Here is a 27,901-nt window from a genome sequence, read left to right as displayed (position 1 = left end):
GAAAATCTTACGGCCAGCTTTAACAAAAAAATGATTTGCAAATTAAAGGAAAATAGGAAAATGCAGTCAATACATACTTTAAATATTTTTTGGTTTTTGTTGTCAATGTTAATAAAAAATAATCTAAAATTTATATTTTTGTCTTTTTACATTAACGGCAGCAACCTTGTGATGCGATTGTTGTAATAGGATTCAAATTTCATTGTTAGACCTTTTTGTGGATTAATCTTTGAATGACATATATTTGACATAGAGATTTTGGTATATTACTTTAATCAACATGGACATTGGTATATGTCAATGTCATTTTATTTTATGTTAACTTTTACATATATCAATGTTAAATATGATGTCAATTATCGTATTGTCTGGTTGCTACACACAACATATCTGCTACTCCACATACATCTAGGCTGTTTATAAAATAGACAAATGGCCAGCGATTTGTGCGCCGTTTACAGGAGTAATGGCGAACGAGCTGATCCAGTAAGTCTACACCACTCTTAGTCTCAGTATCTCAAACTTGTTGGCATTTGCTGCATCCGCCCCTGACTTATGGTGCATTGTTGACAACAGCAAAACCACTTTATGTTTCTTCGGCGCGTAGGAAATGTTATCTTATATGCCACGAATAACGAAACAATGGCATTTGGCATTAGCTGTTTTATGCTATTATGCATGTATTGGCTACATACGGAGTCAAACAGATTACTGTTGGCCAACTACGTCACATTTTAACTCATGTATACAGCTTAGTGGAAAACTCCATATACACTAAAAAAGTACATTACAACGTTGCTGTAGAATTCTAATTTTGTCAAAATTTTTACACAAAAAAGCATACTACAATACTACAATACATCGCAGGAGTGTTCCATTAGACCCTTGTTGGCTGGAAAAGGGTTAATCCAAAAGACACCTCGTCACTGACGCTATTAAAAAAAGAGAGGTGAGAGAAGTTAAATAAAAAAGGTTTTCCGGATAGACCTGCTAAATATTCAGTTTTCTGATGTGAAACAGCGGATTCCATCTGTAATAGTGGAACTGATACATAAATGGACTTGTTTATTTACACTAAAACCAAAAAAAACAATTTAAAATTAAATTTAACATCACGTGCGATTAGAGGATGCTAATTCACTGGAAAGAACATGTCTTTATTGAAAAAGCGGTACGTTAAAGCCAGTATTTTTTCCGAATAAGAAATAGGGGGCTGATACTGATACTCATATAACCAAGCATATATAAATAAAAAGACACAGCACTGGCTTAAAAGAAATCCTACCAGGTATCTGAGAAAATGTTTTTCTCGTTTCGTCAGATTTAAATCCACTTGATTACTCAATCTGGACATAACTTGAGTAAAAGATCTTCTCACAAGATTTTCACCATCCTAAAGGTTTCCATTAAGCAGTAGAATGTTATCCTAAACGACTATGTCAGGAAGGAATCTGCAAAAGGTTTAAGGCCAGGATCGAGGTTTTGATCAATAATATAGAGTTTAGATTAGCACCATAGCTCAATTATCAAGATGATTTGTTAATCTTGTCCTCGGAAAACGACGTCAGAAAAACAAAGTTAGAAATTTTTCCTTTTTTTTAATGTCGTTGGATAATAGTATTATTGGTTGATTTATCTCGAACTTAGTTGCCATGTTACTTAAAACGCATAGCAACACTTAATATTAATTAAAAGACTTTTGGAAGAGTTTTGTAGTAACACTCATCTGCAAAGATAAACGACGATTAAGTCAATTGAAAATATAATCAGAGAAAACCGTTTATCTAAATCATTTTGCTTTTCTCATTTTTTTAAAACTCCATTTGCGAAAACTCATGAACCTCTGGCTCTTAAAAGGATACTATCATCATTAACCATCATTCTTCCATCTGATCTGCTTTGAAAAAGAACAACCGCAGAAATATTTTTTAAACCAGCGTAAGTTGTTTTGCGTGTTTTTTTTTAATGATTTGATTACACAGCATAATTTTGATTGCAGTTCTTAAAAATGCTTTATGATATCATAGTCCTCATGTAGTTTAAGGCCAGTCTCCGTAAATTTCGGGTTTGTTTCGTTTATCTGAGGGTGACGTAAAATTATGCCGTTCAGATCTCGCGGGATTTTTCTAGACGTTTATAATAAAGCGGTGACTAAAAAAAGTCCGACAAGAAAGTTTTCTAATTTTTTGAGTATATATCATGAGTTCATAACATGTTATGAATTAGTATATAATATAATGATTTATAACAAACCACATTATTTATTATTCAAATCTTGGTTACTTATTACTTGCAATAGATTTCTTAAATTGGATGTAAATTGTGTAAGTGTATTTTACAAAATTATTGCTAAATATTCAAAGCAGAACATATAAAATAGAAAGTGCTCAATGTTCTTAAAAAACAAGAAAATAGAAAGACTTCTTGACGATTCTGAAAAAAGAGAAACTGGCAGCGTATATATATATATATATATATATATATATATATATATATATATATATATATATATATATATATATATATATATGTTGTTTTCTCGCAGCGAACACAACGTTTCAGTTCTACATTTTCTCTTCTCCTTAAATCATCTCTTTACAAAAAGTTTTCCTTCAATTTATACTATAAAAAGAATCTCAAATATGCTCATAAAATAAACCGCTTAAACTATATTTACAACATATCAAATAAACTACGTCAATCAAATCTGCCGTAAATAGTTTCTTCACGCAATTCAATTACACTCCTCCTTGATCCTTCGGGATCACATTTAATTCAAAGCAACTCTTGCTTTGCGGAACATCGCAACAATTGTTTCTTTTGCGGATCCAAATCTCAAATACCGCTTCTGGCAATCCAACTACAACGCCAGTCGCACCCTCTCGTCAGGCTACTCTGCCAAACACGAGAAACGTTTTAGATCAGCAAAAGAGACATCCATTTGTTCCTCATCTCTCATCTTCTGCTTCGTACACAACTCGTGCCACGTAGGCATCCAAAGGAAAAACTCGATAAATAGAGACATCTTCGATTCTCTTCACATCCTTCTTATCTTCTACTCACAAACAATCGAAGACTAAGTATTACTTCGCAACAAAACTGGAAAGAGCACTGTCAACTCAACGCGTTGCTTCTCTGCAACAACTTTGGTTCGCTGCGACCAAATTGCGGCATCGGATATACCATCGTATTTTTCAAAGATGTTCTAATTATTCGAAGATGGCTCCATCATGTGCCCGGTTAGCTTGTTGTTTTCTCGCAGCGAACACAACGTTTCAGTTCTACATTTTCTCTTCTCCTTAAATCATCTCTTTACAAAAAGTTTTCCTTCAATTTATACTATAAAAAGAATCTCAAATATGCTCATAAAATAAACCGCTTAAACTATATTTACAACATATCAAATAAACTACGTCAATCAAATCTGCCGTAAATAGTTTCTTCACGCAATTCAATTACACTCCTCCTTGATCCTTCGGGATCACATTTAATTCAAAGCAACTCTTGCTTTGCGGAACATCGCAACAATTGTTTCTTTTGCGGATCCAAATCTCAAATACCGCTTCTGGCAATCCAACTACAACGCCAGTCGCACCCTCTCGTCAGGCTACTCTGCCAAACACGAGAAACGTTTTAGATCAGCAAAAGAGACATCCATTTGTTCCTCATCTCTCATCTTCTGCTTCGTACACAACTCGTGCCACGTAGGCATCCAAAGGAAAAACTCGATAAATAGAGACATCTTCGATTCTCTTCACATCCTTCTTATCTTCTACTCACAAACAATCGAAGACTAAGTATTACTTCGCAACAAAACTGGAAAGAGCACTGTCAACTCAACGCGTTGCTTCTCTGCAACAACTTTGGTTCGCTGCGACCAAATTGCGGCATCGGATATACCATCGTATTTTTCAAAGATGTTCTAATTATTCGAAGATGGCTCCATCATGTGCCCGGTTAGCTTGTTGTTTTCTCGCAGCGAACACAACGTTTCAGTTCTACATTTTCTCTTCTCCTTAAATCATCTCTTTACAAAAAGTTTTCCTTCAATTTATACTATAAAAAGAATCTCAAATATGCTCATAAAATAAACCGCTTAAACTATATTTACAACATATCAAATAAACTACGTCAATCAAATCTGCCGTAAATAGTTTCTTCACGCAATTCAATTACACTCCTCCTTGATCCTTCGGGATCACATTTAATTCAAAGCAACTCTTGCTTTGCGGAACATCGCAACAATTGTTTCTTTTGCGGATCCAAATCTCAAATACCGCTTCTGGCAATCCAACTACAACGCCAGTCGCACCCTCTCGTCAGGCTACTCTGCCAAACACGAGAAACGTTTTAGATCAGCAAAAGAGACATCCATTTGTTCCTCATCTCTCATCTTCTGCTTCGTACACAACTCGTGCCACGTAGGCATCCAAAGGAAAAACTCGATAAATAGAGACATCTTCGATTCTCTTCACATCCTTCTTATCTTCTACTCACAAACAATCGAAGACTAAGTATTACTTCGCAACAAAACTGGAAAGAGCACTGTCAACTCAACGCGTTGCTTCTCTGCAACAACTTTGGTTCGCTGCGACCAAATTGCGGCATCGGATATACCATCGTATTTTTCAAAGATGTTCTAATTATTCGAAGATGGCTCCATCATGTGCCCGGTTAGCTTGTTGTTTTCTCGCAGCGAACACAACGTTTCAGTTCTACATTTTCTCTTCTCCTTAAATCATCTCTTTACAAAAAGTTTTCCTTCAATTTATACTATAAAAAGAATCTCAAATATGCTCATAAAATAAACCGCTTAAACTATATTTACAACATATCAAATAAACTACGTCAATCAAATCCGCCGTAAATAGTTTCTTCACGCAATTCAATTACAATATATATATATATATATATATATATATATATATATATATATATATATATATATATATATATATATATATATATATATATATATATATATATATATATATATATGTAAACAATATCTAGATAATCTAGATAATATCTAAACAAACAAAAAATTAATAAATCAATTGAATGGATGATTTTTGTTAAAACAAAATGAATAAAAAGTTATGATAAATTAAATAATGATAATCAATACAAATCAAATCCTATTTAACAAAAATTAATTACTAAAATTTAAACTATTACTCCAATAATATCACAAAGGATGTTTTCAAAACCAATGGCAAAGTTTTTTCCAATTCATTTTGATGTATATAAACATTCGATAATCACCATAATCTTTAAACTTATTTAGCTGCTTTTAATGAATTTATGTAAATTACTTGTTAATTCAACTAATGTCCATGTATTTGTTGTCATTGATTTATAATGTATTTTGAATAATAATAATCTTACTACAAAAGAATTTAATAAATCGATTTCTATTTCTTCCAAACAAATTGGTTAAATTCATTTTGTCAACAGTCTACTAAAGACTACTGCTGATTTTATTAATTTATTCATTTTCAATCTAAATCTTTTTCTTTCTTGCAATATTTTCATTCTTGTTAAATAAACATTTTCTTTTTCTTCATTTTCTCCAGTTTTATTTATCTTTACTATACAAATTAAACATGCTATCAGTCAAATTTCAATGTGTTGCAGGATCCATCCTCCTTCAGTAAAATAAATCACATTTCTATATAATTATAAAATATACTTGTAAATAATTTTTTTTTTAGTTATATAGTAAGCATTGTAAAATAGTAATTGATTTCTTTGACCAGGAAGTTCCATCAACTACATTAAAAAATTTTAAAAATCATGAAAAGTACTCAAAAGAGACTATGCTGTCAAAATATATTTGGCAACTAAAAGAAAAAAATATAAACTTTAAATTAAACTGGTCTATTCTAAAAACTGCACCTATCTATAATAACATGGCGCTACTCGATTTTCTCTCTCCCCCCCCCCCTAATTTTATGATTGATTCTGATAGAGAGTTTTATGCTGATTTATAAAAATATAAAAACATTAAACTTAAAACTTAACGGAAAGTGCTCTAATTCGAAGTAAAAGTTGTAAAAACTCCCACTAAAAACCCTAATATTCGCCATATTTTTTCAAAACGCTTTCATTTTTAACGAAAATTAATTACCGTTACATTGCGCAATAAGTAGACATGGTTTCCATAAGCCTTAGCATTATTATTTTAAAGTATGGTAACGAAAGTGTTATAAGGAAATGAAATTAATAGAAGATTTCAAATAAAGGTTGAACGTAGAATGTGAGAATGTAGAAAAATTGATGAATAACTATTATTGTATGGTACGCTGGTTTTTTTTATTAAAAAAAAACGGTTTGAAGGTGACATTTTCTAAATTTTACATGTGATAAAACAATTATGAACTGAGTTTTAAAAGTTCTTCTTTTAGGAAAAAAAACTGTTGAATTCTTTTTTAAAGTTTATTACAAAAGTACATTGCTTGCAATATAGTTTATTCTCTAATAAATCAAAAAACGGCTATTTTCTTTGCCAGAAAAAATTGCGCAAGATAAACATACTTTAACGACTTTTTTAACGTAAAAACCATGCTATTAATGTATTGCTTTTGTCAGCTAAAAGATCATTAACTTATTATTTTCAAAATGGCGAATATTAGGGTTTTTAGTGAGATTTTTTACAACTTTGACTTCAAACTAGAGCACTTTCCGTTAATTTTCAGGTGCATGTTTTTATATTTTTATGAATCAGCATAAAATTCTCTATCAGAATCAATCATAAAATTAGAGAGGGGGGGGGGGAGAAAGTCGAGTAGCGCCTAATAACATATCTCAAAAATGTATATTTTATTAACAAAAAAGGTTTGAAATTATTACTTATTTAGAACAAGAAAATTTACTAAATAAAAAAAAAAGAACTTATTTCTAAATGCAGACATGAAAATAAGTACCTTTTAAAAAATTATAAAAACAAATGACCAAACTTATTAACCAAATTTATTTAATTCTAAATACCAATTAAAAGTATTAAATTTATATATATATATATATATATATATATATATATATATATATATATATATATATATATATATATATATATATATATATATATATATATATATGTATATTTATATGTATATATGAAACCGTCAGCTTCAAAACCGGCCCTTTGCACTAAAGCAAATTTTACAGGATACACCTTTTTTTTTGTGCAAATAAAAAAATAAAAAAAAGCATATACACCTTATGTTTAGTCACTAATTAATGGTTTTCTATATGAATATCAGTAATTTTGATTATCATTGAATAGAAATATTTAATTAAAGGGCATTTTTTTCAAAAAAGAGCCGGTTTTTATCCAGCCACTGTACATTTTAACAAAATTTTAATTTTTTTGTGATTAATTTTGTTGGAACCCATGGTTATTTAAAGTCCACCGCGATTTCAAACGCTTTTCAGTATATTTACGCCATCTATGAACAATTTTAGAAAACTCTCTCCCCCCCCTTTTTTTAGCAGAATAGCCTACTATCCTGCTAAAAAAAGGGGGGAGAGAGTTATAAAAGTACTTTTTTACCTTTCTTGGTTAATGACTTAAAAGCATTAACTTCTACTGTGTAAAAAGGTTCACCTCTCACCTGAATAATTCTTGGTCTTTTTAATACAATGATTCTTTTACAACTAGCTATTTTGAAATGCCAAGAAACATTATTTCTTAGAATTGATTTCAAATAACTATTCCAATCAAAAATTTCATAATCTTCTCCTAAGTGGAAAACTGCAGAAAGTTTTTCAATGACCTCCACATACTCTTCGGGGCTAACATAGATCTCCTTTTTATTGATAACCTTTTCAATGATGCCAAACACCCTATCTGGTAGGATAAAGGAGTGACCTGTCACTGGGAAATCCAGTTCCACCGTTTGAATATGAGGAGGAGCTTTATTGTGGAGCCATTAACTGATCATACCAATTATTCTTGTATTCTTATTTTGCCCAGGGCATCCATCACAGCACAATCTGACTCTTTTTATGTTGCTAGACATGCTTAAATCATTCAGAGAAAAATTATTCAGAGAAGAGTAGACGCAATTTCATTTGATCCCTTAGATTGCTCCCCCTCTATCCAATAGTGAGAATCAATATTTTCTTTGTGAAGTGTATTATGAGAGCTCCCTTTTATAATTGTAAAATTATAAAAATTGAGCTGCCTCCTATAATATGCAGCTTGATCTGATAGCTTAGGTAAGGCTTGGTTCTTCTCACAATCAAATAAGAGGGTAACAAGGTCATCACTTTCTTCCCTCAGCTTGTCAAAATAAGCATCAGCTCTTTGGCAATAGATGTTTAATTTTAAAATTATTTTTTCTCTGGCTTGGAGATCTTTTGTATTTTTTAACTAGTTTTAAGTTCAGAACAAGTAGAGTAGGTGTCAACTCTTGGGGTCCCAAAACCTAGATTATACTCTGTATTGAATATATTAGTAAAAAACCATTTGGTAACTTTTAATTGACTATCACACTTTTTGTTATACATCCTCCACATTGCAGCAGTTGAGAGTTCAGCTGGTAAGTACTGCCTTCATTTTGAGTGTGATCTACAGTAGTGCTTTTCTCTAATTTGAAATGATTCTATGAATTTATTTACTTTCTCTTTTTTCTCAACAAATTTTTCTGCTTTCCTGTCTCCACCTATACTTTCTTTGGCTGAAGTACCAGATTTGTGATATCTACTGATAACTCCAAACAGTCTATGTTTTTTATGCCTAATATTTCTTAAAATGTTCTCCTACAAACTGGTATTCTTATAGAGGAAGAGACAGCCTTTGTTACAAAATATTTTATAGTAAATTCTCTTTTCCTATTTGTTTCACCTTTAACACGTTTCGGCTGTAGGGATGAACAATGCTTCAAAATGAAGTTGTCCTGGTCCATTTTCTTACTTGTTTGATAAAATCGCTCATTGAAAGTGGTGACATCACTCTGTGACAGGTAGTGACATTGGAAAGCACCCAATTTGTGCTTGCATGAAGGGATTTTTGGAATTAAAAATTAATAAACATAATTACAAATAATACTTCATCAGTAATGCATACCGAGCTTTCTTCTCCCTTGCTCGGTTTGTGTTTTCAGGGTCTGCCACGCGTTTGCGTGACTGCAGTCTGCTTGTTTTTTTTACTTTTCGATCGTTTTCTATCGCAAAATGTCTGTAAATGTTTAGTTAGTTAATATTTCATAAATATTTTCTACTTTTTCTATTACTTACATGACAAATTACGAAGAATTTGCAATTTCCAGAGGATAAAAGCATTAAAAAAGAAAGAATTTTCTATATCAGCTGTTGTGACCACGTGGTATGATAAGTGCTTTCCTATTGGCTGAAATAATAAACTGGTTTTGAAGCAGCTGCGCAAACAAAAAGAGCCGGTTTTGCACCAATTGCTGAATTTTACCTCGTAAAAACTGTAGGATTGAACAGGTTTTGCACCATTTTTTTAATTTTTCAATATAGTGCGAGCCATTACGAGACATTTGGCGCGCTTCATTCAAAATCGAAAAAAATGTCAAAGGGCCGGTTTTGAAGCTGACGGTCTCATATAATGACCACACGCTCTATTTTGTTTATTACGAATAACTTCCACCGACAGAAACCATTCTGTTTATACGGTCATCAAAAAGCCTTTCAAAACAAAATCGCTAAGTATTACCGAGTTCTCGACACTTCAATGTTCGTTGTCGAAAGAAATAACTAAACGTCGGATTTTCTACCCTACCTTCTGGATCAAAGTATGAAAAAACAATATAATTCAATATTTAGCTTGTAGATAACTAGAAAAGTTGTGCTTAACAATTTAAACCCTTATTTTTTGAAACATTCATCTTTAAGTTTAAGGGCAATATGCGTCATCCACCATATTTTTGTCAATAATATTTTTTTCAACTTAGCCCAACTTTTGCTAAGTATTATTCAGCTTAGACAACAAATTTTCAAAAACAGTTTTTTTTAAAAAGGAGTTATAGAAGGTAGGACGAACTGCCATAAAAATTTGGAGTGGCCTTAAATCACTTGAGTTTACATTAATTAATAAGCTAGGGATTCTCGAAACGTTTCGGGAAAAATCAATCGAGAAAATTGTTACGTTACGATACGAGAGGTTTCGATCAGTTACGAGAGCGATTTCGAAAAATCAACTAATTTCTCGTAACATTTCGGTTACGTTACGGGAAATTCCCGGTTGTTACGAGAATCATTACGAGAACGGTTTCGAGTTTCTCGTAATGATTCTCGTAACAACCGAAACTCATTTTTCCCAAATTTTCATTTTCTCATTACGAGAATTATTTGTGTTTCGGGATATTTCGGGATATTTCGAGTTATTTCAAGTTCCCGAAATGATTTGCAAAAAATTTGATTAACCAGTTAATCAGTTGAAGTACGCATTTTTAGGACATTTGACGAGCGCGACAGCTGAATTTCGATACATATCGAGAAAATGAAAAAAATATTAATAAAAAATTTTCAATGGTCATAATTTGCTTTGAGGATGGTTTGCTTTTGCAATGTGACGTAGTTTAAAGAAGTGATAAAGTTAAAGAAATAGTCAAATCGCGAAATGTCAGAGATTGTTCGGGATCGAACTCACAACTTTCTAATAACGGGACATATGCCTCAGACCGCTCGACTATTGAAACAGTCTAATAAAATTTAAAAAAAAATACATTATTTAAATTACACATAGTACATTAACTTTTTAAAAAATTAACAAAAAACTGTTTCAATGGCCATCTTGGGTCATCATTGGCAATCAACATCCCATTTAGGCCAATTTGTAACACTTCTTCAAACTGCGTCACTCAATTGAGATTAAGTCCATTCAGATTTTCAATTTTTTACTTTTCTCACAAACAATCGATGACATTTCGCGATTTGGACTATTTCTTTGGAGGAGGCAGGAATTGATCTCATGACCTTTTGGTTATGGGGCTCATGCCTCAGACCGCTCGACCATTGAAACAGTGCAATAAAAAGTTACAAAAATACATTATTTAAATTCAACATTGTCCACAAGAAAAAGTAAAAAAAAAGTTATAAATGTACATGCTTTTTAGTTTCTTTGCACTGTTTACTTAGTAACTTAGCCATGAGTTAAACAAAAGTTTAACTCATGGCTAAGTTACTAAAAGATTTTAAGGAAAAAAGAAATGAAACAAACACCAACTTCACCATTTTATTTAATCAAAAGTTAAATAGCAATTTATTTCATAAAAAAAGGTGAAGTAAAGTCAACAAATTAGGCAGTTGGAGTTGATGTGGCAGGTCCAGGTGTAGCTGTGGCAGGTGTAGCAAAAGGGTCATCATCTTCAGAATCATCTCCAAGGTCAACTAGCGGGACATTCCCTTCAGGCAAAGATGAGGAAGTAGATCTCCATGGTGTATCCTCTTCGGCAATGGCCTCTTCAGTGGAAGTGAGCTTGTAGGTTTTTATCTTCACTCGATCGTAGTTTTGCTGGATGTAAAGCAGTTTTTCAACTTGCTCAGGTTGAAGCTTGGTCCTCTTGTAGGAGACAATGTTACCTCCAGAACTGAAAACTCGCTCAGAAGGAGCAGAAGAGGCAGGAACACACAGCCATTTCCTGGCAGCCTCTGAAAGCAATGGAAACTTTTTTTGGTTGTTCTTCCAAAATTTCAGCGCATCAGTTCCAATCTCTGCAGGCATTTTAGTGTACATGTCCCATTCACTGACAATTGATGACTGGGTAAGAGGTCTTTCAGGCCCAACAATTGCCATCTCTTCATCTTTGATCAAGTCAAAACATGGGTCATCTTCGGGTGCCATGACATCCTTGAGCTGCTGCACATTTGTGGTCATTTCCTGGATTGAAGCAAGCCACTGTTGATGAGCATTAGAGTTGACAATCAAAGCATTATAGGCAGCTTCAAAATACCCGCCACCAAATTTTTTCAATGGTTTACCCTTGTACAAGGGGTTGAGAAGGTTAGCCACGGCATAGAATGTGTTGTTCGCGCCACCATTTGGAAAATACTTTTCCAGATTGTTCTTCAACTTTCAATAAAACATTTCAGCAGTTGGAGACAGAGTTTTTGTGTCAATCTGTTCTTGTGCCCGAACATTGATGCCATAGATGTGAGCAATGACCTTGTGGATGCAGACTTTTTTATCAGCTGAAAGACTTTCTGAGTTGTCACAGATTCTTCTCAAAATTGGAAGAATCTCATCATAAAGATTAAACTCCTCTTCAGTAGGCACTGACTGAGCAAGTTTCCGGCCAATGTCATTTCCAGGATTGTCTCTAATAGAGCTCAAAATCTTGCGCATTCGCATAATGCTGTCAAGCATCATGGAAACGGAATTCCAACGAGTTTTGACTGGGGCAATGACTTTCACGACTTTTAGAGATGACCTTTCTTGACTGCTCAGGTCACTGTCGTCCATTAAAGATTTGTACTGAAAAACCAAAAAAAACCAAGTTATTAGTACATGGTAACCAATTATAAAAACCTGAAATAAAATTTACAAGCTAATTGTAACTTAAATAAAGTTAAATTAGCAAGTTAAAACTGAATAAGGTCAAAAACATTTAGACAATTTTAAGTTTTACCTCCTTCTCAATCCTTTGCTCGGCCAAGTTTGATCGGTGACACTTGGAACTCAATGCAGTGGCTTTGATGATGGCAGCTTCGAGATTCATTGTTTGAACTGACTTTGTCTCCTTAATCGTATTTTCCACAACCAGATTGAGAAGGTGGTCTGCACACAAGAGAGAATCATCAACATACGTGCACTTTGGAATAGCTGCCTTCATGTTGGCAGCTGAATCATGAACACATACCAATGAACTGAAACCGTCATTTCCAGGAATGTCAGAAACATACCTGCAAAAATCAAAAACATTTATGCGCATAATGTTACAAATTTTACAATTTTGTGAACATTTTCGTTATAACTCGTTATAACTCGTTATGTCCCGTTATGTCCCGTTATGTCCCGTTATGTAAGAAGTATAGTTTCGAGATACAATTAATTGAGCTAGAAATGTTAATTTCGAGAAATAACGATATTTCCTCGGAAGAAATAATATTTTATATTATAATACTATCATAGTTGTATTATCGTAGTTGTATATAATACTATCATAGTTGTAAAACTTACTTGTCAAGTTTGTCGGCAATTGCATCGGCAGTGTGTCTTTCAGCAAAAGGTCCAGTGCCAATGAAAAACATCCTGAGCTGGAAATCTTCTCTGATGTAGTGAAGGGTGATGGCTTGATATGAGTCATTGTTTCGACTGCTCCAAAGGTCTGAAGAAAGGGCGAATCCAGGTGATTTGGGAAGTTCGGCCGACAAAACGTTGTAAACGGCATTCTTGACATTGGTGTGCAGCAATGGTAGTCTAAAATCAAAAAGAAAAACATGGTTCAAGGTTAGGTTTGAAATTTTTGTTTCAATTTCAAATAGAGGTTGTAAATGGGAATGTAAGTATACTATACTTATACAATAAATGCTTGTTTCCAACATTATACCTAAAAGGGTATTTTTGGGAAATGTAAAACACACCATCCCAAAATATTTATTTCAAAAATTTCATAATCCCAATAAAAAAAAGTACCAACCCAAAATGATTTATTTCAAAAAGAAAAATTCATACATTTAACTTACTTAAACTTTGAATACGTCTTGGCCTTCTTCACATTCATTTTATGTGCAAAATAGGCCAGAAAATCCTTGAAGCCATCTGCCTCGACCAAATTGAATGGGAGGTTGCATCTTGCAAGAAACTTGACAATTTCAATATCTCCTCGTAGTTGTTCCTTATCCTGTGATTTGTACTTCATGTACGCATCAATGTTCTTTGCCTTTTCTGGAGTGGTCGGTGCTGCCAACCTTCTTTTCTTTACAGTTCGGTTTAGGACCTTTGGAGTTTTGCCACCTTTCTCCTGCTCATCTTCATCATACAACTAAAAAAGTAACAAAAAAGCAATATAAGTACATTAGGATGTACATTAGGGATTATTTACAGCTATTCACGAAAGTTTAAACGATTACAGAATTTTAAGATCTAATCTTCGCTTTTTCTTGAATAAAAATCTAACGGAAATAGATATCAAAATAATTTTTTTTTCCAATTTGGTAAATAGGTTATTTGTTAATAGAATAAAAAAAAGTAGGTTTCGACTCATCACTGTTTACTCAGAAATTTCATTAAAAGGAAGGTGATACAAATTAAAAGGTGTCACAAAAGTTTAAACGATTTTATTTAGGATCAATTATTTGCTAATTAATTGATAAATCCGGTGCGAATATTTTTTTTTATTTTTAAATAAAGTTAAAATGATTAGTTTAATATCAAAAAGTACATCACAACACCATTAGGCAGCTTTTAATTCATTGAATATCAACTTGAAATATTGTAAATTTCAAATTAATTTCAATTGCGTGCAAACGGGTCGAAAATCAGTTTCTAGTGAGATCAAGTGGCAAGTTATTGGTATGGCGAGGACAAAAAATCACACAAACGTTCAAATAGGCAAAATACTTCATGTTTCTGAATCTTGCGTTCGAAAAACCATCAAAACCTGGGAACTTACCAAGGACGTCTCCGACATGCCGCGTACTGGGAGACCATCCAAACTCAGCAATCGTGACAAAAGTGGTATATTCAGAATGAGCAGAGAAAACCCCAAACTCAGCTACAAAAAGCTAACACAAATCTTCAACGAGTCAAAAAGTAATCCAAAAGTTAGCAGAGAGCTCGTGAGACGAACATCGTTGAACAAAGGTATTGGAACGTACATAGCTGCTAGAAAACCTATTCTTTCAATCACGGATAAACGTAAACGACTAGTGTGGTCCAAAGTAAGGCTGGACTGGTCTGTAGAACAGTGGGCAAAATTTATTTGGAGTGATGAAGCTAATTTTCAAGTCGTAAACCGCAAGGGAAGAATCTATGTCAAAAGACTTGCAACTGAGAAACATTCAGACAGGTTTTTGCAACATCGTCGACAAGTAGGTGGAGGTTCGGTTGGCATCTGGGGATGTTTTTCTCACAAAGGTATAGGCTTCTGTGAGCTGTACGAAGGCCGAATTAATCAATACACCTAAGAACACATTGTAAACGTGTTTAGTTCCATCAATCAGACACTTGTATGGCAGAAGCAAGCAATTCATCTTTCAACAAGACGGGGCTTCAGCTCACACAGCTCACTCAAGCAAAGAATATTTTTTGAAAAAAAAGTTCAATGTGATGCCCTGGTGCCCTAGATCACCAGATCTCAACCCAATTGAAAATAATTGGTCTTGGATCGACATTCAACTGACATACTATGAAATTCAATCAACTCAGCATTTGAAGCAACTTTTGATTGAGTACTGGCTGAAGGTAGCTCGCGTGATGTGCATAAAATTAGTTGAATCAATACATAAACGAGTTTATCTTTGCCATAAAAACAAAGGAGGACACTTTAAATATTAATTTTGCTTTTTTTTTTCATTATTTGTTCGAATGTTGCAATTCGTTTAAACTTTTGTGCTTCTTATTTTTCCTATATGATATTTTGTAATTGTTTTTTTCTAAATAAATATTAAAATTTTTATAATATGTTCATATTCATTTTAAAGCTAATTACTTTTTCTTTAATAAATAAAAAAAATTTATTCAATACCATTTTATAGCTGTTTTTTATTAAACAAAAACCAAACATACTTGATAAAAATTCTGCAATCGTTTAAACTTTCGTGAATAGCTGTATAATTTAAAACTTTCAAAGTACTAAATAACAATAACTTATGACTTTTAAGTAACTTTACGAAGCTTTAGCCAATGCTTTAATTAAGCTATTTTCAACAAAAGTCAAAAACTATTCAAAATAGGCAAATAGTATACATAAGCAGAACTAAAATTAAAATGTAATGTAAAATTAAATTTTTAATTATCGGTCCTGTTCAAGCTCTTCATAGGCTTGGTCTCCTTGGCGCTTCTTTTCAGCTTTTTCCTGTTCCAATGCCTTCCATTCAACAGGGTGTTGACTGACCATGTGCCTTCTTATTCCACTGGTACTGCCATCATTGATCTTTGACAGGTGTTTACAGTCCCCAATGTTGCACTTAGCGTAGGTCTTGTCCACACCACCTTCAGTGACTTTCTCCTCTGTGAAATGCTTCCAGATCTCTGTTCTAGGCCTGACCATGTTGACTTGACTTGAGTGTTGAGTCTAAGTATCAAAAATTTTGTCACAAATTAATTTTTTTCCGGACTTCAATCAAACACGTCTGATCTTCAAAAAGTTCCAGGAACTACAAAACTAACCAAGCACTTTCCCGGAAAAAAAGAACCAAAATTTGTACTGCATTTTATGAATGTGGACATTTTGTTAACATGATAATTCTACTGTTAAGTATTTTAAACTTTGGTCTAAAATGTTTTAATAATACTTACTTTTAAATTAATGACTTATATTTTAACTTAACTAAAAAAATTGAATCATCAATACTTTTGTTTCTAGCAATTTTAACAACAATCTTGTCTAATAATGTTCCTTTAAAAGCAACAAAAATAACAAAGAAACAATTAAAAAGTGTTTTCTTACCGTAGAAGATGTAAAAACCACAAAAATTAGTTGAACTTTACTCTTTTGTCTTGATTAGGGTTAGGACTATTGTAATTGTAATGAAAACAATAACAGTAACAATAATTATTGTTATTGTATTAACTTAATTTAGAAACAATAACAATACTTGTGATTTACAACTATTGTAATTCTGTAATACAATAACAATAATTATAGTATTGCAACTCATCTTTATAAAACAATAACATTATCTGAAAAAAAATGTATTGTAATGACCCACTACAATAACAAGTAAATATTGTGTTGTAATTCGTTTTTGTAATACAATAACAATTTATTGTTATTGTAATAAAAAAAAATATTTTATTGTTAAAATTTAATAAAGTTGAAGAACCGTTCTTCAACTTTTCAAGACATTAACATTTTTAGGGCTTGTTCATATGGACAAGGGCTAGCCCGGAAAACGAGCCAGTTTTAAAATTGCGTTTATATGAATTTTTGCCAAAAAAAATAAAAAATGATATCAAGTGATATTTTACTCTTTGTCGGTAAAATAATGAAACAAGCAAGAAAAAGGCGCCTTAAAAGAAACAATCGTAGTTGCTCTATCAGCAGATAAAAAAGTAGCTATTACTTTATATTACTCAAAAGATACTTGATCTTTGGTAAATTATAAAAGCAAAACAACTAAATTTTTAAGTACACGGAAGTTGCCAGTTTTATTATTAAATTTATTATTTTACGCGGAAGCTTATAAAAGAATTTACATAAGCTTCCGCGTAAACGGGCTGGTTAATTTCTTATATAAGAATTTGTACGCTTGCGTACAAATTTATATAAGAAATTAACCAGCCCGTTTGCCGAGATCTCGGCAAAAAATAGTGAGGTCTCGCTATCCGGGCTAGCTCGTTTATTCATATAAACGGAAAATAAAATTAAGCTTAAATATTGGTGACGTCGATATCTCGGCAAACGGGCTGGCTCGGCAAACGAGTCAGCCCGCTTTCCATATAAACAGGCCCTTATTTAAGAAGAATTATAATGTTTAACTGTTTGTGTTACTAAAGTTAATTTTCATATATATTTTAAGTTCCTTTGCAGCATTAAAATCAAGAGGAAAAAATAAAAGGGCTGAATAAAACAATTTATGAATGTTATTTTTCGTAATAGTAAGGCTATCATCAGACAGGCAATATTTTGCGGCCATTTAGAACTTAGAAATACATAACAAGATAGGTGATGCGAAATCTAAATATGTAAAAAATAAAATTTGCAATATATTGCAAATCCATAAATAAAAAATAGCAAAAATAATAGTAAGTTCGTCAGAGATGAATATAAATACGTTAAAATACGTTAGCTTTTCTACTTTAATGTAAAGTAATACACTACAATAGTTATTGTAATTGTTTTCATCAAAACAATACAATAATTATTGTAATTTTAATTCATTAAAACAATACAATAGTTCTCGAATTTTATTGTATTGTTAGAAGAAAAACAATACAATAATTATTGTAATTGTTTTTATTCACAACAATACAATACCAAAGTAAAATTTTGTTATTGTTTCTGTAATATTACAATACAATTTAATTGTATTGTAATGTGTAATTGTATTTAATTTTTACAATTACAATTACAATAGTCCTAACTAGGGTTGTTAACCGCAATATTTCGTGCAATTCCGGAAAAATAAAATTCTTGCGGAAGGATATTGAGAATCAGGAATTTTTTTTTTTCGTACCGAATTTTACGAAACAAAAAAAACCGTTGATGTTCATTTCGCAAATGCTACTTACGAAATGTCGCCTTTCGCAAGTTGAATTGCGAAATAAAACTATTTTGCTACATACGAAAGTAGCGCTTACGGAAGTCGCACTTGCGGAACGAGCTCTTTCGCTAAACGACGTTTTGAAGTCTATAACAAAATTTTGTCGGATATAATTGTAAAAAATAAAATTTTTATATACCAAAAGGTTTATAATCAAATTTTATCTTCAGTATTGCAACATATGAACATTTTAAGGTTTTATTTTTTGAAATAATGATAAAAAACCAAATTTCTTTCGAAACGAAACTCTTTCGCACCGCAACTCGCGAAACGGTTCTTAACAGAAAAACACTTACGAAACGCGGCTAATTTTAAATATTTAATTACGTTTTATGAATCAAATACGTATAATTAACTAGGTAACTAAAATACTAATTATTATAATATATTTAATATACTTAATAATAGAATATAAGGGGGCCTAACGCAGCTAAAATTTAAAAATTTTAGCTACGTTAGGCCCCCTTATATTCTGTTTCAGCACCGCCATACCCCGTCCTAACGTTCTTAATAGAGAGCTTACGATATGAAAACTGCAACGGCAACGGAGACGGCAAAGGTCTGGATCGAGCGGTTGCGACTTGCAGTTGCGGTCTTCAAATAAAATTAGTTACGAATTTCCGCTTCAAAAAAAAGAAAACATCTTGAAATAAACAAAAAAAAAATTTAAAAATGGCTCCTTTAAGAAATGTTAGAAATAGTTTATTGCTTGCATTAGAATCAAATATCATAGACGACGAGGAATTTTTACTGCTTTACAAATTTAATTCGTCTAAGAATCCAGATTTACCGTTTTGGAGTTATAAGCAATTTTGTTTAGAAATCATGTCTGATGATGAATGCAAAAGTGAATTTAGATTTCTACGTGGTGATATATATCGCTTAGTCAATGTATTTCAACTACCTCAAGAGTTTATATGTTATAACGGCTTAAAAGTTACTCCGGTAGAAGCACTGTGTATTTTTTTAAAACGGTTTTCCTACCCATGTAGACTACTCGATATGATACCTCGTTTTGGACGACCTGTTCCGCAATTAAGCATGATTTCAAATCAAGTTATGAACTTTCTCTATGAACGTTGGATTCATTTATTTACAACACTGAATCAAAACTGGCTTTCTCCAAATAATCTAGAAATATTTGCCGATGTTGTGCATCGCAAAGGAGCTCCTCTCTCAAACTGCTGGGGATTCATAGATGGGACTGTTAGACCAATAACTAAACCAGGAAAAAACCAAAGAGTACTTTACAATGGACATAAAAAAATACACAGTCTAAAATTTCAATCTGTGGTTGCTCCAAATGGCCTTATAGCTAACTTATTTGGACCAGTTGAGGGAAAAAAACATGATAGTGGAATGTTAGCTGACTCTAATTTATTAAATTTATTAGGACAGCATTCATTTGATACTGCAGGAAATCCCTTATGTATTTATGGTGATCCTGCATATCCTCTTAGAGTGCATTTACAAACAGGCTTTAAAGGTGCAATGTTATCTCCACAGCAGAAAATTTGGAACAAGAGAATGAGTGAAGTCAGAGTCTCAATTGAATGGTTATTTGGAGATATTTTGAACTACTTTAAATTTTTAGACTTTAAAAAAAACTTAAAAATCGGCCTAAATGCTGTGGGAAAAATGTATATAGTTTGTGCCTTACTAAATAATGCTCGAAGTTGTTTATATGGTTCGCAGACATTTAATTATTTTGGTATTAATCCACCTACGCTTGAGGAATATTTTGTATAAAAATAAAAGACAATAATAAAAAACTAGTTCACTTAATGTTTGAACTTTTAAATCAACTTTTATAAATAAGTTTTTTTTATTTTAAGAAAATAATAAAGAAGTTTTTTTTTTTAGAAAATATTAGTCACTTTCAAGTGAATTTCATTTATTTTTGGAAAGTTGTTTTATTAATTCTAACATTGTCGCTTGCTGCTGTGATTGTTGTTGCACTATTTCCTGCATAATTGTTTGTTGTTGTTGAAAGAGTTTCAACATTTCGGATTGATTCTGCAGACTTTGTTTTTTTAATTCTAGCTCTTCCTTTTTTATAGCTCCATCTCTTTCTCCTTTCTCTCGTAGATATACCATAGTTTCAGAACCATTATTTTTTGGACGCTTGCACTTTTTTTGCCCATTTCTTTCTGTTGTTTCTAGCAAAGTTTCCATACTACGTTTTTGCATTTCAGTAGCTTTACTTTGATCATTAACTTGTTTAAGTAATTTTGCATCACTTTGTGATGAATGTGTTTCGTCAGCCTCTTTGAATCTTTCCATAATATCAGCAACAGCTATATCCACCTCTGATTCGACTGGGTTAATACCAGATGCTTTTTCTTCATCTTTTGTTTTCTTTTTATGATTTTCAATTAAAACATTTAAGTGGTCTCGCACAGCTCTTGACTTAACTTTAAAAATTGGTTGACTTGCAGAATTAAGTGCATTTGCAATCTTTTCCCAACTTTTTCCTCTTTCTATGGACCCTTTTTTGTACTGGTATGGCTCATGGAGTAATATTTCACGAAGAAAGAAAATGTCATGCTCTTCTGTCCATCTCATTAAACTAAGAAATAAAAAAATAAGAACCTGAATAAATTAATAAACTTAAAGTCCATTTTATGTATGTATGTATGTATGTATGTATGTATGTATGTATGTATGTATGTATGTATGTATGTATGTATGTATGTATGTATGTATGTATATATATATATATATATATATTCATGCATTTATACTTATGTATATATCCTAAATTTGTATCAGAAAGTAAATAATTACTTTGTTACACTTTTGGAGCAAGTACTACTTTGATCCATTTATAAGCCGTTTTCAGAAAACACGAAATTCAATGTTTTGACGTTGCGTAAAAAGTTTTAAAACGGCATTTCAGGGAATCCCATCCATTGCGCATGCCTAGTGTAAAATATTTGTCATAAACTGTAGAAGTTGCCGTTGCAGTTTTCTAATCGTAAGCTCTCTAATCCTTCTAGGTCACTGTATGTATATATATATGTATATATATATATATATGTATATATATATATATATATATATATATATATATATATATATATGTATATATATTTATATACATATATATATATATATCTGTGTGTATATATATATACATATATACACACATATATATATACACATATGTATATATATATACACATATGTATATATATATATATATATATATATATATATATATATATATATATATATATATATATATATATATATACATATATATATATATACATATACAGATATATATGTAAAAACTATTGAAGAATCATTTAACAACATTACTTAAATAATAAATAATAATATTTTTGTGTATAACAGTTTAATGAATTCTTTCGAGTCTATTCCGTAAGTGCACATTCCGAAACGCTCCTTCCGTAAGGAACTGTTTCGCAAGTATTCTTTCGAAATGATTTGTTTCGCAAGTTTCTTTTCGTAAAGAGTTATTGCGGAATAATTATTATTTATTTTTTTCGTATAACGCATTACGGAAGGTGAATTTGCGCAAGAACAACTTTCGCAATAGCAACTTGAAATACGGAAGATAAAAATGCGAAATTTTCGCAAGTTTTTTTTTACGGCGAACAACCCTAGTCCTTACCTAGTCAATTACAATAGTCCTAACCTAACAATAGTCCTAGTCTTGATAAATAATATAATAAAAGACTTTAAATTGATATTTTCAACCTTTAATTGTGTTTTTTAAAAAAAGAAAACAAAATTCAGCTGTCGCGCTCGTCAATTGTCCTAAAAATGCGTACTTCAACGGATTAACTGGTTAATCAAATTTTTTGCAAATCATTTCTGGAACTCGAAATAACTCGAAATATCCCGAAATATCCCGAAACACAAATAATTCTCGTAATGAGAAAATGAAAATTTGGGAAAAATGAGTTTCGGTTGTTACGAGAATCATTACGAGAAACTCGAAACCGTTCTCGTAATGATTCTCGTAACAACCGGGACCCGATCGAAATAAATTTCTCGAAAGTTTAAAAACTTTACTCTCGTAACTCAAAAACATTTCGAGAAGAGTTCCGTTACGAGTCTCGTTTCGTAACGTATCGAAACAAAAATAGTTTCGAGAATTCCATGCTTATTAATTAACCTCGTCTTCATCAGGTTTTCTTACGATTATCTGTTGATGTCTCAGCAACTTTTCGTTATGGCTAGAAAGAATTTTTGCTAAATACGGTAATTATTAACGGTAAATGTTGGAGGAAAACTATTTTTTGAGTCTTTACAAGTCAAAATTGTTTCTTACCAATATTTAATAAATGACTTTGAGTTGAAAAATTTTTTTCTCGTTGCTTTTTACTTTAATCGCGTATTACAGTTTGTCACATGTCGTTTTTGTTGGTTAGCGATCGTTCGTCACATTAATAAACGAATTAATAATTTTAATTACAGATCGAATTTCTAAGTATTAGGCGAAAATTGCTGAACAAAGAATCTCCTCGTTAACTTTTATTTCTCTATGCGTCGATTAAAGTTTCCCTGATAAAAAAACGTTTGCATTTAAATTAGTGAAATAAAGTTTCTTAAAAATCTAAATACTATTAAAGCACCATTTACACTTTGGCTTTTTTGGAAATTTTTGAAAAGCAGTTTGTTTTACTAACTCACTGACGAAAAACGTTTATACTTTGCCGCCATTTTTTATTAAAACATTTTAATGTGCGTTTGTACAATTAAAGGTATTAAATCTCGAGAGTTATGAAGATATTCTCTGATCTTTTCATCTGCAGCTCCAAAGCTTCATCTGCAAATCCAAATTAAAACATTCAAACTTTTCGTAGCATCGTTTTTTTAAAAATAGATAAAACTCTTGTTAAAATGAAGAGCAATGAACAAATAAATGAAATAGAGATTGATGATAAAATCGCTATTATTTGGAATCAAAATGAATCACCGATAGAAGTTGAAGTCATTAATGAGGATGCAAAAAAAGAGCACTTGTGTTTCAAAGTATTGAGGAAAATTAGAGATTTTTTGTCCGTCTACGCCATTCCGCTATTTTTGGTTCTTAGCGTGATTATTGGCGCCACCATTCCTCGAATAGGAGTCGCCATTGACCATAAGGCAACTACCTACATTTGTCTCGTAATCATGTTTCTTTACAGTGGCTTATACCTTCGCACGTCTTCTATAAAAGAAGCTATCAAAGCATACCGAGCTGCAATTTGGGGGTTACTTAGCATTCTTTGCGTAACGTGCATTATCGGTTCAAAATTAACCACTCTAGTTTCATTCCATGAAGTTCCAAGTAAAAGTAAAAACATGTCGTTCTCTGGGAATGATACAAAACCCATGGAATCTTTTAAAACCGGTTTGATTGTTTATTTATGTACCCCCTGCACAGTCTCAAGCGGAATCCTAATGGTAAGTGATTCTTCTTTCTAAATGTTGTTGTATATTACATTAATTTTACCAATTGAATAATTAAATTAAACAAACGTAGTAAAGAATTAAACGGTTTTCAAAAAACAAAGAATTATTTTTCTAATTAACGCAAACAATTTCTGTTTAGGTGACACAAATTGATGGTAACTATGCATTAGCCGTTCTGTTGACTGTTGCAACAAACATCGCGGGAATATTCACAACCCCTCTTCTTTTAAAATGGGTTTTAACTACAGGCAGCAATATTGAACTCGATATTTCCTCACTTTTGCTTAGTCTTTCACTTAGCTTGCTTTTACCTTTACTGGTAAGTGCATCTGTTCTCTTGCAGTCAGCTTCAAAACTGTCAAAGAGTATTCAATAATATTCGTCACTTTAGGTTGGAAAGTCGCTTCGGTATGTTAAGGTTGTCAAAAGATTTATTAGCGATCCAGATCGCAAGTTCTGCTTGATGCTGTGCAGTATAACAGCGTTAGCCGTTATAATATTGATACAAGTGAGTAAAACAAGTTATACCGGAGGGTTAAAGAAATTGACACCCGTCAGCTCGGTCGTGATAATTGGTTGGAGCCTGTTTTTACATATTCTTTTTTTAGCCCTTAACGTCTTTATATCATGGGTGTTACAATTGGAGAGAAAGCAAATAAAGTGCATCGTGATCCTCGCTAGTCAGAAAACTGCGAGCATCGCTGCAGCAATCCTCATATTTATACCCACTGAGTTTGGTGAGATAGTTTAGTGGAATACTGTATAAATATTTGATATTATTCCTTAGATATAAACTGATCTTCATTTAAGTTTTTAATAAAAAGCAATTGTAATAAAGTAAATGTTTTATAGGTGATCGAGGGTTGATGGCAATTGCCATCGTGGTTGCTCATTTAACTATACTATTATTTGACTCAGTTTTGATACCTATTTGGCTGTATGTTGAGAAGAAGTTAGACACAAAAGAGCCCCAAGAATAATAACCATCAAGGCAGTTTACAACATAGAAAACTCTATGAAATGAGTAGAAAAAAAAAAAAATTTCAGTTCAATATTTTTTAAATAGGAGAAAAATATTTTTATATTTTTTTATTCTTTTATATTTATTTAGTTTTCATTTTTTTTTTTTTTTTTTTTTTTTTTTTTTTGTGAAAAGTGAATGGTGTTAGACTGTTTTAAATATTTTAACTTGAAATTTTTGTAAAATTTTTTTGTTTTTTATAAATTTGTTTTTTAGCAAATTATTTTTGAAATAAATTTTTATTTAACCTTTTTTTTCTTCAGAAGCAGTAGTTAATCTGTTATCCACTATCCTTATTCTTCTTAATCAAAAAATTATGCCTTGAATTTAACGTTTTACATATTTTACAGTGTAATCTCAAATTTCCCTCTTTTTTTTTATTCAAAAAACCCTTTAGTTTTAAAAATTAATTTTCTTTAATCACAGACTTCAAAAATATCACAAAAAAAAAACATATTGGAGCTCAAAAGTTGTCCCATCTAATCTTAATGTAATCCTCTTTTCTTAATGTAAATAATCTAATCTTAATCTTCTTTTTCTAATCTAAACTTTTACACCATCTTTTCTTTCAGACCTAGATCACATGATTAAGCCAATATGTATCACCATGGACGTATAAGAGATAGATGTTCAATAATATTGTTTTTTTTTTTTGCGAGCCATGATCGTTGCATATTGTTACAAATCTTTTGTTTTAAACAATAGCTACCTGGAGCACAATGGTTTTTATTGTCCATGGAACTACTCCATCTACTATGTTGCTGTAGATTTCCAGTTTATGAACTTTATAAAATTTTTTATATTTATGTTTAACAACAGAAATATATACAGTTAAGGATAAATAACTTATACATAAAATTAATGTAAATACAATAAGGAAAAAAGTAATTTGTCACAGTTTTAAAGAATTTAGCGAAGCCAAATAATGGCAAACCGTAAGAATAACTAAGTTTTTAACATTTACATAATATGATTTACTAGCTATATATAAACTAATTTTTATTTGACAAAAACTAGTGGGTTATTATATACTTTTTATGACAAATGAAATAATATATGAAATATGAAAAAAAAAACATGAAATATCTAGCCGCATTTTACAAGATAATTATAAATTTGAATAACTTTTTAAAAGGTTTTGCTTTATCAAATGAATTGTAAAAAAACCCATTAGAAAATACACCTATAAAAAAATAATGCATAGTAGAATATATATTATAGAGCTTATGAGTAGTCAAGGCAAAAAATGGCGACATCGGAAAAATACTAAAAAAATACACAAAATTTTGGCTGGTGCATGAAGGACCAAAGAAGATAATCTTGATTTATCTATATATGTTTATTTATAAACGCGTCTATTACCCGATAGATCGATAACCCGAAACAATGATCAAATGGGTTGACGAGCACTGATAGCTAAGAAACCGAAACCGATAAATTATCGGGTATCCGTTCGGGTAATAAATTTTGTTTATACTTGCGCAGTAGCAACTTCCGTAACAAATTTTATCTAAAAATGGTATTTAAACAAATAATAAATTCAGAACTGGAAATGTTTTCTTACTCTTTAACCCCCTGGACGATGGTCGGAAAAGATCGAAAATAAGCAAAACAGAAGAGAGAAAACGCCAGAGATGTTTATCTCTTGGAAAAATACCTGTTATAGCTTGTAGTCACAGCAAAGAGATGTAAAGCAGGCAATCTTGGCAACCTGGATATTGAAGGTGAGCTTAGTTGTATTTACACTAGCCCCTTTTGTTAGTTCAGAGTTATTATTGTTAGCGATGAGTTTCAACCTATACTATGAATTTAAAGTGTAAATGATTCTTTATTATACCAATCTTGACATACCAAAATTTTTTTCAGGTTTTTTTCCAGAAGCTGTACAATGAAGAATTAAAAGTTAAATAGGATGAATTTCTTCTGAAGTTTGTTAAGTTAACTTAAGTTATAAGACACAGGCCAAGGAAGGAATATTTTTGTTTACAAAAAAATTCAATAAACTACAGTTTTGCTAATAGGAGTTGTAAAACAGTTCTTGTTTGTAAAAAAACACTTCTTTCCATAACATGTGTTGGAATAAAAATGTCATTAAAATATGCTTTGACATACAAAGAATATTTTAATGACATTTTTCACCACTTAAATACTTCACCAACACTTAATTTCTAAATTAAGTGTTGGTGAAGTATTTTACGCTCGACAAATTTAGCTCTATAATTTAACATTTGTTCGACATGATCAAACAGTGCAAAACAAAGATAACATTTTTACAATTTTACAGTACATTTTATCAGTTAGAAACTCAGAATGGTAGAGTATTTAATGAGGTTTCTTCAGCCCTGGTTCGCTATTTGTCTAAGTAAGAAAAAGATTTAATTGCAGAAAGAGTAGCTAAAGTGGAATTAGATCTGCATTTTCTGATGCTTGTTCATCACAGAACAAAAGCTTTGTTGTTTTGTGCTGTTTGAAAATTTTTGTGGAACCGAGTGTTATGTTTAATGCTGTTAAACATTTTTTTCTAATCAGGGATCATCGTTTTTACCTCCTGATCGAGTTTTTGGGCACATAGAAAAAGTGGTATGCAAAAAAAGAAACCATTCTCTCCCCTCTGGGATATTACAAAATTTTTTCAGAGTATGGAACAGTGCAAAAACTAGGAGAAGATTACCAAAAAATGCTTAAACAGACTCTTAAAAAAAAAAAGCCATTTTCAATGAGAGATCAGAAAATTATAATTTTCTCTGGAAAAAGAAAATTAAAGTGCAAAGTGCATATTCTGCAGAGCCTGGTCTGAGTTAGTTCTTTGTTAAAAAAATGACTGAAGCAATACCAAGACCATTAGAAAACAAAGTCTAAAAGGAAAAGAAAGCAGATGTAAAAAAGTTAATGGCGTTCTTTGAGGTACCAGATGATGCAAAGGACTTCTATGCCATATTCTTGATGGTATTGAGGGAGTAATGCAGAATGTGATGAGTTTGACAAAAATAAACCGTTTGTTTAAACTTAATAAAAAAGTTCCACTAAACTTTTGTTTTATTTTTTGGTATT

General features: G+C 31.6%; 4 protein-coding genes across 6 annotated transcripts; 2 read left to right on the top strand and 2 right to left on the bottom strand.

Moving 5' to 3' along the window:
- Positions 1-1,598: 1,598 nt before the first annotated feature.
- LOC149882601 (uncharacterized) lies at positions 1,599-24,870 on the top strand. 3 transcript variants are annotated; one of them, XM_090100882.1, is made up of 5 exons: positions 1,599-1,938; positions 22,592-23,820; positions 23,969-24,148; positions 24,221-24,566; positions 24,748-24,870. In XM_090100882.1, the coding sequence occupies exons 2-5, from the start codon at positions 23,275-23,277 to the stop codon at positions 24,807-24,809; spliced, it is 1,134 nt and encodes a 377-aa protein (XP_089957008.1). In that variant the 5' UTR covers positions 1,599-1,938; positions 22,592-23,274; the 3' UTR covers positions 24,810-24,870. The 3 variants fall into 3 exon arrangements, with proteins under 3 accessions (XP_089957008.1, XP_089957007.1, XP_089957006.1); XM_090100881.1 differs by having other exon boundaries at positions 22,525-23,820; XM_090100880.1 differs by having other exon boundaries at positions 1,599-2,029; positions 22,535-23,820; positions 24,682-24,870.
- LOC149882602 (uncharacterized) lies at positions 11,210-12,855 on the bottom strand. Its single transcript, XM_090100883.1, has 2 exons — positions 12,600-12,855; positions 11,210-12,445 (listed from the first exon to the last, which is right to left on the bottom strand). The coding sequence occupies exon 2, from the start codon at positions 11,846-11,848 to the stop codon at positions 11,270-11,272; it is 579 nt and encodes a 192-aa protein (XP_089957009.1). The 5' UTR covers positions 11,849-12,445; positions 12,600-12,855; the 3' UTR covers positions 11,210-11,269.
- LOC145184455 (uncharacterized) lies at positions 19,072-20,306 on the top strand. The gene has a single exon (XM_080060128.2). It carries the CDS (start codon positions 19,072-19,074, stop codon positions 20,146-20,148), a length of 1,077 nt encoding a protein of 358 aa, XP_079916254.2. The 3' UTR covers positions 20,149-20,306.
- LOC145184457 (uncharacterized) lies at positions 20,290-21,385 on the bottom strand. Its single transcript, XM_080060129.2, has 2 exons — positions 21,187-21,385; positions 20,290-20,968 (listed from the first exon to the last, which is right to left on the bottom strand). Exons 1-2 carry the CDS (start codon positions 21,222-21,224, stop codon positions 20,290-20,292), a joined length of 717 nt encoding a protein of 238 aa, XP_079916255.2. The 5' UTR covers positions 21,225-21,385.
- Positions 24,871-27,901: the final 3,031 nt, after the last annotated feature.

Source organism: Hydra viridissima, unplaced genomic scaffold (genome assembly GCF_058129835.1).
Source record: "Hydra viridissima isolate aposymbiotic clone 2 unplaced genomic scaffold, HvirCarnegie_v1 scaffold_10, whole genome shotgun sequence".
In the NCBI taxonomy this organism is placed as follows: domain Eukaryota; kingdom Metazoa; phylum Cnidaria; class Hydrozoa; order Anthoathecata; family Hydridae; genus Hydra; species Hydra viridissima.
This window is presented reverse-complemented; position numbering and strand designations above follow the sequence as displayed.